The following is a 10,743-nucleotide window of genomic DNA, read 5'->3' as shown; positions in this document are numbered from 1 at the left end:
CGGCCGGAATGTGTAATGTAGGCTATAAGTTATAACCATAAGAATAGGGCATGCATGCCCTTCAAATACCAATGTTGCGACTCTGTAATGTACGTAATATGGCTTGCCTTTGCAATTACATGTCGTTTTGTATCTATATATATAGTAATCTTAATCTTATATAACATTGGTGTTCTTGCGAAATGTGGCATGTCGCTAAACAGTAAATATGGTTTTTGGAACACAAATGTGATCGGAAGCTCGCAAAATCAACTTCCTTCACATACTAAAAATCTGTACGGCAACATATTTGGGTGGAGTATGTGAAAGATAGTGACATAAACGTATGACCGAAATCTCGAAAGGCTTTATAAGTGGGTTTTGAGTTTGACAGGTTAGTTCAAAAGCTAGCTCAATCATGCAAGTCGTGCAAACGCAAACGATGTAGCTTACTAGCTAGTGGGATGTACGTTTGGAATGGTGGGGAGGTTGTCCACTATTGAGATCGACCGATGTTATTTGGAGGCTTCTGTTTGTTGCCGGTGTGGTGCTTTGTGCGATTATATGGCTTAAGATCCGGCATTCGTTGCCTTGTCTCTCATTCTCACTTACTCTGACTTCCGTATCTGATACGATGGATCATCTTTTTTTCACTTCAAGTTTGGCTTCTTGTTTGCTGTGCCACTGCAACACTAGTGATCCATCCATCTAGATATTGTGGCGATTTGATCAAAGCAGTAGTACATAACCACATAGGTGCATCCGTGCATGTCAACAGCAAGGTATGTGAAGGAATGCGTTAGGTCGCCTCAAGACAGTGATCGATGTCTGAAATGTGCCAAAAAAAAAATCACAGGAATTTCAGAATATAACATATCAATTGAAGCTCTTAATATTGATACTTTCTCTAGAATTTCATCCTGTATAAAACAAACCAATAATTATAGATATTATTTTACCTGTACAAGAGTATTTTTTTTGATTTGGAGGTTATGTATCTAGTGCTTGCAGCTATCAGAAAGATATACCAGATTCTTGTTGTATATATCAACTTCCAGGGACCAGTGGTAACTGTGGAATAGCTTTCAGTTTTTTGCTTGCGCATTAACTATGGATTAAATTTCTTTTTCACCCCTAAACTTCAAGGTCTTACTCATAAATTCACGATATGTGTGTTTCATTACGGGTTGGACTAGATTTCTCAGGTACCTGAAGGAAACAATGCACACGTAATATATGGGACAACAATTTCATGCAAGGCTAACTAGTAACTATTAGTAATCATTTGTCCACATTTTATTCATTTTACCTCTCTTAGAAAGTTAGAATATATATATCTAAAGTTCATGTCGTATTGACAATTTGACATCCTCCAAGAAATTATGTGGATTGATATGTTCTTAGAAGGAAAACGATATATAATTAATGATATGGGTGAAGAGAATACATGATCATCAGCGGCGGATGCAAGGCAAGAGCTTGGGGGGCTCAAGCCCACCTCAGAATTTTGAGAAAAAAAAACTTAGGTATATATATAGTTTTTGGTACTACACTAAATCACTAATACTCTCACTCTCTATATTCTTCCTGATATAATTCTAAGTTCTCTCAGTCTCTCACTTTTTATCAACTGTTTGTTACTACATTAAATCACTAACACTCACACTCTCTATATTCTTCATGACATAACTCTAAGTTCTCTTAGTCCCTCACTCTCTATCAACTGCTTGGTACCACACTAAATCACTAATATTCTCACTCATCTCTATCATTCCCGATATAACTCTCAATTTTCTCAGTCCCCCACTCTCTATCAACTGCTCACTTCAGTACATTCTCCAAACCTCCTTCATTCCATCAAAGATTCAAAGTCTCACCTCCCTCTTAGTCTCTCTATCACTACTGCGCATTCAATTCTACACCTCACTCTCTCAAACTTCATCAACAATTTGTAAGCTTATATAAGATTATTTTCAATTGGGTTTTCTTATTTGACTTGATTATGTTTTAATTTGTTTATAATCTTACTGGGTACTTGGGTTTTTACTTAGAGTCTCTGGAGGCTGGACAAAGGCAGGCATGGAGTGACAAATCAAACAATGGTGTATTGATTTCAAATACTAAATTGAGAATTTGATTATGTTTTTTTTTGTATGAATTCTAAGCTTTGTCAAATGATTATTCCTAAAATTTATACTTCTTATTGATTTACAGTAATTTAATTTTAGTTGTAGGTTATATTACTTATATTACAAATTCACAATTAATATAAAGTTTTGTATTTGCCTTGCTATTGTGTTTGCCTTGTTGTTGTGTTTGCCTTGCTATTGTGTTTGCATGTTTGCTACATTTTGTCTAAAATAATCATTGTTTCTTAATATGTAGGTAGTCTCTAATAAATTGTCTGATTCAATGCCGAAGTCAAAGCAATGTAAAAACCTTACTAGATGGTATCCAATAACTAATGCCTCATCTTCAAGTTCAAATGTAATTTCTACTCCTTCCGTAGCTTCTCCTCTTTGATGATGCACCATTGCCTTTAGAGTCTCCAGTCATTCCAGTGGATGATTTTAAAAAAGAGTATGCTGATTTTGTTGACAATGAGATGGTGATCCATGACTTTGAAAATTTATCGAACTGTATGATTAGATTTACTTAGTTTATTCTTATATTGTATTGATGAGTAATGATCCCTTAAAGTGCACTTTTTTCCCACTTAATATAAGTCTCTCATACCGCCGAGATTTTTCATATTTTTTTTTCATTTCATAAAAAACTCAAGCCCACCCGAACTCCAATTCCTGGATCCGCCACTGATGATCATAGTTCACATAATGCTCTACACGATACAGTCGTTCATCAAGTTCATCACACAAAGCATCAACAAATAACCCCGATGAAGAACTCGAGGATGCCCATATAAGGCTTCAAATGCAATCTGCAGACACAAGAATCCAAAAATTTAGGCGAACGGGAGGAGAAGAGAATCCATTCATGCTTTTCATCCTAGGTTCCTCTCGTTCCTTCATCTCTATGTATTGATTATATACTATAATAGTAATAAACCTTTCGAGGAGTTCATTTCCTAATAATGTGGATTGTGGAGTAGAAAGGTTGATCACTGAAGGATTTTATTCAGTATATATCAATCTAGCTTGTCACAGCTATGTGTTATTACTGAGAAAAAAAAACTAGTTTGTTTTGTGACAGAAATGGAACACGTTTGTTTTGGTGGTGGTGCAGGAAACTAAACCATCGAGAGGCAGGCGACGTCTAGCAAACTTGATGGTGCATTTGACAAGGGAGCTACACTTGGATTAGGTTTCTGCTTCAGACATTATGTACATCTGGTCTGGTTTATCCAGCTTCGCTCGTCGATCTGCTCGGTGTTTTCGTCTCCGGTCCTTATATCGGCCATATTTGCACTATTCTTTTCGGATCGTTTACATTATACTTCTAGTACTCGCACCACCTCACACTCGTATACTCGACGAAAACGAAATAATGTAGTTAAATTCAACCAAAAATGATCAACAGAGAATGACGTCCTTGACTCTTAAGTCTCAACTCTTAACAGCCTGGGTGCCAGTGTGCCACAGCTTCATCCTCCACCATGCATGCAACAGTACAAATATGCCATTGGGCCGGTGCATCCCGCCAGATAAAATCTAACATTATCATTCAACGTGGGCTTTCTTGCAGTCGCTTCGGGTGGAATTAAGCCCTACAGTATTCCCTTCAACTTGTGTAAAGATAAACTAGAATTTTAACCCAAAAAAAAAAAAGATAAACTAGAATAAAACACACCGGTGTGGTGTTAATTATAATTACAATAAATAGTTTCATTGTAAGGATATTATTGGAGATAATGGACAATTATATAGAGAGGGAAATTATTTGTAGAGAAAATAATCTTTATTTTTATTCTATTTTGATTTTGGCTTTTATCAACCAATAAACCACCACCCACTACGTGTGTGTGTGTGTGAGCAAATGAAATTTAGAGTTATAAAGGGAAGTCATCTCCATATGATTTTTTTAATTTCTCTTTTAGATTCTGATTTTATTTTTTACATTTTTTTCTTAAATTATATAGTTTTATTTTGAAATAACATATGGTGATAGTGTTAATGTAAAATTACATGCGTTTTAGTTGTAAAATCATTGATAAAACATATATCAATGATCGCATCAACTCTGGTCGTTTATATTCAATACAAGATGAGCTGGAGTTTGGAATTTGGGGTTTGGAATACCAACTTTGCTCATGGGTAGCTTAGTTGTGCGAATGTGCTTCTGTCTGCCGGAGCAAGTATTTATGTTCACGCAAAGCAACAAGGCGGCATGTTCACAAGTATAGCACAAGGTTTTGTTTTTTTTTTTTGATACGATAGCACAAGCGTTTTGTTGTTGTTCCGGACGTCACAGAGTTTTTTTTATAGACGCAAGTTATATGATGATCCTCCGGTTAGGGGATTTTCACGTCAAAGCTATCCCTCACAAACAAACTCGATCAGATGATCGGCAATTATCTCCGGCCCGTTATATTGAACTTACTTTCGAAATAATGATAGTAATTAATACGTAATTTGATCACCGGTACCGGTACCTGTTATTATTTTTACTTCATTTGTTGTGCTCAACGATATCATTACAAGGCCTTGGGATAATTGGGAGCTAGGCTCAGCCTCTAGTACAGCTTGAACAGCCCCGATAATTGGCAATCGGTACTGTTGAAACAATAATACAAAAGTACGTCACTGAAATTAAGCAACAATATCTTGATCACTGTTCTGATGGCTAAAGAACATGAACTTTGAAACGATCGAGGTGGATGATTTTTACATCGTCAATGCCAATGGCAATCTCCAAAATGTATGGTCTTCTCGAGATCGTGATGTTTCATGTGCGTCTTCGGTGCATGGCATGCATGCAACTTTTATTTTCAAGCCCGCGAGGTCTAGCCCTTCATAGGAAACGAATGGCTTAGACTAAGACCTGACCGGCTTGTATGTACAAGAGATAGGGTAGACGGGACAAAACTTGCTGATGAGGGTGGTCCTAGAATCCATCGTCTTAACCTGAATTAACCGTTTCATCAAGATTTTTCCATCTCACATTCAATTACTTTCTATCAGAAATTAACGAACCTCCCTTCATTTTTTCCAACAATCAAATCTAGGGGAACACAGCAATGTCATTAAAACTTTCCACGATAGAGTCACAAGCATGCAAATGTATGATCTCATTAATTGAAAGGGAAGTATTTTAGCCATGTTGCTTAGGCCTGTGACCGGTTCCAAAATACATATTTTTCTCGAAATCTGAATCGAAAAAGAAAAAATTGTCAGGATTTAACACAATTTGTTTCCGGTACTAAAATCGAATCGAATCACAAATATAGGGTCGGTTTCTGAGTTTTTACGGTTCCAAAAGTTTACTGTAATATATATTTATCTCCAAGCCTTACAATAACCATATAAAATACAAACTTCAAAATGCAAATACATAACATCAACAATCTTTTTAGTACAATTACTCAATGATCAACAATTAACATACTTAATTATTTCAAAAATAATTGAGAGAGAGAGAGACTGCAAAACTAGGATAATTTGGATTTTATGGAGTAACAAAATAATAGAAGAAGTCAAGGCATAAGGCAAAGCGAATAGGTTTTTTTTTATAGTTTATATAGTGATTAGTAGGGGTCTAAGAAGTAAATAAAAGAAAGTAATGAAGGATGCGGCAACAAAAGATATTTCTTTTAGGGGTTTTTCTTATATAGTTGTGAATATTTAGTTCTAACGGTTCCAAAATCATTTTCAAAAATAGGAACCAGAATCGAATCAGTTGTTTCGGTGTGATTCCTATAAAGTTAGTAATTTATTTTTTTGGAATCAAATCGAATTGACCATTTCGGTGCGGTTCTTACGATTCTAAACGGTTCTCGAGTCTAAAGTCTCAAGTCTAATGTTGCTTAATTCATTGAATGAGCACTTGAGCCACAATACGACGTTAGATTCAGCGTCATAAGCTAATGTGATATGCACTGTCACCTTACCACGTCAGTAATTAAAATAATTATTAAATATTATTTTTGAATAAAAAGTCAATCATATCATTGTTAATCTAATAACTTTAAATCATTATAAAAATTATATTTTTGTAGTTCTTTTTTTATCATTTTTTTCATCACGATAATGCATCTAAAATACAATTTAATATTTAATATTAAAAAAATTATGTTTGAAAATATATATATATATATATATATATATATATATGTGAGCAAAAAATATTTTAAAAATTAAATTCAACCGTTTAAAATATAGACGTGTGTATCCTAAATAATTTTGTTAGAGAATTTTCCATATTTTTGTAATCTAATTAATAATTCGATAGACAATACTCTATATATGGTAATTGTAGTCATTAATTATAGTAATTAATATAATTCGTAAATGTAAATAAAATTTAGAAACTTAAAAAGTCATGAATTAAATTTAAACAATTTATTGACATATTCAGTGATAGAAAAATGAGTTTTTTTTTTGTAAGATTCTTAATTAAGAGGATAGGAAAATTCAAAGATAATTGATTAATTCAATTAGATGAAAATTGGTAAGATTCTTTTATTTTGGTAATTAATTATCCCTTAATTTTTGTTGCAATCATCTTTAATAAATAAAGAATAAAAATTAAATTATTTACAAGGATATGATTATTATTTTATTTAAAAATTAAATTTTGTAATATTTTAATTATTGACATATAATGTTTATGTGTCATCAGACATAGAATTATAACGCCAAATTTTGACGTCATATTTTAGTGCTAAAACATTTTTCTTCATTAAATAACTAGCGCTCCATCAGGGCTGTAATACTCCTCTTCATATGAGCATTCGATTCCCTCCCCAGTATAAACTATATATATAAGAATCCATGTAATATATATATATATCTATACACTAAATAACTTTGTTCTCATTATTTCATATAACTTTTCAATATTTTACAGAACTTTCACAAATTAAGACACCTCGAGCCCTGATTACAGAACTCCGGCTAACAACAAGCTTCAGTACTCGGCCATATTAGACCAGGCCAACTAATCACACATACCTCCACTAACAATCAACATTATTGCCAGCACACAACAAATTACAAACCATCCATCATCACGCATGCATGCATGCATTTAACCACGATCAGAAATTAACGCTTGACCGATAATTTCAGGATAAATTCAACGAATCTCTCCAAATCCTCGTAAGACGACCCTCCATTAACACTGCAAGCAATCTCCGATTTCTTCTTCCACTCCACCGCCTTCTTCCTCATCATCTTCCCTTTCTCCCCTTCCATCATCTCCCTCACCAAACTCTCCAACTCCTCTCTCTTCACATTAGCACTAATCTCCATACCAATCCCCCATGTTGTACAGGCGTACCTAGAATTCACTTGCTGCTCCGCAAAAAACGGCCAACAAAGCATAGACACTCCACCGCATATCCCTTCGAGCGTGGAATTCCACCCGCTGTGGGTTAAAAATGTCCCCACGGAAGGATGGGCAAGCACCTTCTGTTGGGGACACCATCGGGCGATCACGCCACGATCTTTGGTGGCTTCCAAAAACTCGTCCGATAAAGTTGCCGACAGTTTGCCCTTCACAACATCCGGCCGTACGATCCACAGAAATGGGTGACCGCTATTTGCCAAACCCCATGCAAACTCATCAAAATCATCAGCAGTCATGACAGCAATGCTGCCGAAGTTGATGTAGATGACTGAGTCGGGCTTTTGAGCATCGAGCCAGGTCAGGCACTCGGTGTTCTCCTTCCACAGGTTTGGACGAGTCGATGGATCCTCGATTGCTGGCAAGGTCTTGCAGAGTGTGGTGAGGGGGCCGAGATTGTAGATGTTGTTCTTGGGGAACACAGAGGCAACGGTGTCCAGGACTTCAGCCTCGAAGTCGTAGAAAGTGTTAAATACGATGGCATCGGCTGTGAGGATGTCCTGTGCCTCTTCGAGCCAGCGGTTGAAGGCGATATCTTCCCGATCAGTGGACCGGACGAAGTTCGGCATGTCCTTCAGTCGCATGTGATTCATTCCTGGAATCCACTCTAGAGTAGTGCTTTCCAGATAACCGTTGGTAATATATTTCTCATCTGTTAGGAAATGCATGACATTAGATCAGAGAGAGTGACTGATTGCTAGATTACAAAAGAATGGACGTCACATCGGAATGAAAGTGCCAAAATCTAGCACACCAATATAGCAGATATGATTTTCATGTAATGTCCATTACTATAATTACAAGTCCTCCTTTGATATCAAAGGCTTTATAAAAAAATGAATCTAGCAGAATTACCGATGTCAGAGAAAATGATAAATTAAAATAATAATATATAGTATAGTAAAAACCGTAAAACAATAAAGAAAAAATAAAAATTACAAGAGATAAAAATGAAAGAAAAGTGTTGTGGTTAATACTATATTAGTGGGTAGTGCCTAGTGGGAAGTTGAAACGAGCAAAAAAACTAGTAATTGTATTATTGTAAGCAGTGACATGCATGAGCAGATCTCATGGGATTGAAATGAACATGTGCACACCAAAAATACTATTATAATGTTTTTAAAATTTATGAGCAAGCTTTAAAAGAAAGCATGTAAACTACGAAGAAAATCTTTGTTGTCCGATTCGAAAAAGTTTGCCGGTATATATCTTACCAGTCAGTTCCAAATTATGACCTTCACCAATTTAATTTGTCCACAGTTTTGAACTTTTGATATAAATTGTTATGCATTAATATTACTAGTTTCCAATATACAGTATATACTGGCTGATTACAGTCTCTTCTTCTTTTCGGATCGTTCTTTTTTTCTATTTAACTATCCGATGGTTCTGCTGCCAAATATGTTTGGTGAACACTCAACACTGAATATATAGTATGTTTCGATCAGTGTCTAGCAGTCTTGTACTCTGGCGGTACGGTACTCTACCTCCAGAAGTTAGAAATTTAGACTACACCATGTAAATTAAAGAGCATCAAGATATACAGTTGTATGACTGGATTAAAAGAAAAGGGTTACCTTTTAATGGGAAAATTCCCCTTTTGACAAGCTCTACAAACTGCAGATAGGCCACGAGACCACAAGTGGAAGCAGTCCAGAACTGAACCTCAGGAATCCCAAGTTCTCGGGCAACTTTGATTCCGAAGGCCATAATCCCATCAGAAATAATGCAGCTCACCGGAGGCAAATCTGGGTTGGAATTGAGCTTCACAATCAAGTCCCGTAGGGGAACCACCGAGTGCTTCTTTGTGTAGTACAAGAGCTCAGTGACACTCTGAGTGGCATCAGGGTTGGAAGGTGGAACGCCATCAGGAATGGTCTCATACCTGAAACCTGGAGAGTTCTTCAGCGCCTCGGGTCCCTTGGACTTGAGTAACCGAGTGTGGTTGAACTCTGTGTACACCATGGTTATGTGGAAGCCTCTATGATGGAGAAGCTTGGCCAAGTTCATGAAGGGGTTTACATGGCCTTGTGCTGGGAATGGGATGCACACAACATGAGGCACAATGACTGTCTCTGGAATGGAACCCATTATTCGCAGCTAGCTTGCTTGATATAAGAATAATGGGGGATCGAGGCTAGCTTTTTTTGGTTTTGAGCCTGCCAAACTGTGATCTAACGCCATGTTTATATAGAAGAAGATGAGTAATCTAGCTGGACATGGAAACACGTAAGTTATCTGAATACGTATCATGCTATAGAAGATGTTAAAACCGGTATATCATGTCAGCTACAGTTGCACTACGTGTTTCTAGATGTTGTTTAGGGCAAGAATGAAGAAGACTGAAATGCCATTGAAGTCCTTTTCACAATGAACCCAAATCCCATTTCAGATGAGACCTCATAGTTCAAGGGTAAAATACTGCATGCATGCATGTCGAGCTCATTTGATCGATTATCAAGTCTCATTTAATTGGCTTTTGCTTTGGCTATCTGGCTTCTCTAGCCCTCCACTAAGGGATTTTTTTGGGTATTTTTGAAAAAATAACTAATTTATTAATTTTTCGATTACATTTTCGCATCTTTACCGTTCAACTTTTAGGGTCTAATGTGTAGATCACATCTGTTAAATTTTCAGCCAAAATGGTGATCGTTAAGTTATCAAACTTGATGAAAGCAATAAAAGCACAAAATCTGTCAAATATGAATCATCTATGCTTATAGGTTTAAATTTCAGTTTTGAATGTCTTTTGGCTAAAATTGTACATAAGTGATCTATACATTATAATCTAAATGTTGAATAATACAGATGTTGAAATGTGATCGAGAAGTTAGTTAAATGACATATCTCTTTAAAAGATCTACAAAAGGATCTCTTAGTGTAAGGGTTATATATATACTCAAAGAGAGACAATTGAGTGTGAACGTCCACACTGCACCAAAAGTGCAGACATCAGCGATTCCAACGACCGGCGACGTGCAATAATGACGTGGATGGTGTCAGTCGTTCTCCTCCCCTCCCGACGCTCGTGTCTATACCGGCCGGAATTCCATCGCCGGCCCACAGCGGTCGAAATATGCAAATTTCTCATAAATTTGAATTTTTTAGAAATTTGCATATTTCGACCAATGTAGGCTGGCGATCGAACTCCGACCGGTATAGACATGAGCGCCGAAAGAAAGGAGTACAGTCGGCACCATCCGGACCGTCATGCGGACGTCCGCTCCAAAACCTGCCTCTATA

General features: G+C 36.4%; 1 protein-coding gene across 1 annotated transcript; it reads right to left on the bottom strand.

Annotated features, from left to right (window-relative positions):
• Window positions 1–6,953: 6,953 nt before the first annotated feature.
• On the bottom strand, window positions 6,954–9,642 carry LOC126790684 (7-deoxyloganetin glucosyltransferase-like). Its single transcript, XM_050517017.1, has 2 exons — window positions 9,078–9,642; window positions 6,954–8,152 (listed from the first exon to the last, which is right to left on the bottom strand). Exons 1-2 carry the CDS (start codon window positions 9,589–9,591, stop codon window positions 7,200–7,202), a joined length of 1,467 nt encoding a protein of 488 aa, XP_050372974.1. The 5' UTR covers window positions 9,592–9,642; the 3' UTR covers window positions 6,954–7,199.
• Window positions 9,643–10,743: the final 1,101 nt, after the last annotated feature.

This window comes from Argentina anserina, chromosome 4 (assembly GCF_933775445.1).
Source record: "Argentina anserina chromosome 4, drPotAnse1.1, whole genome shotgun sequence".
NCBI classification, from domain to species: Eukaryota; Viridiplantae; Streptophyta; class Magnoliopsida; order Rosales; family Rosaceae; genus Argentina; species Argentina anserina.
This window is presented reverse-complemented; position numbering and strand designations above follow the sequence as displayed.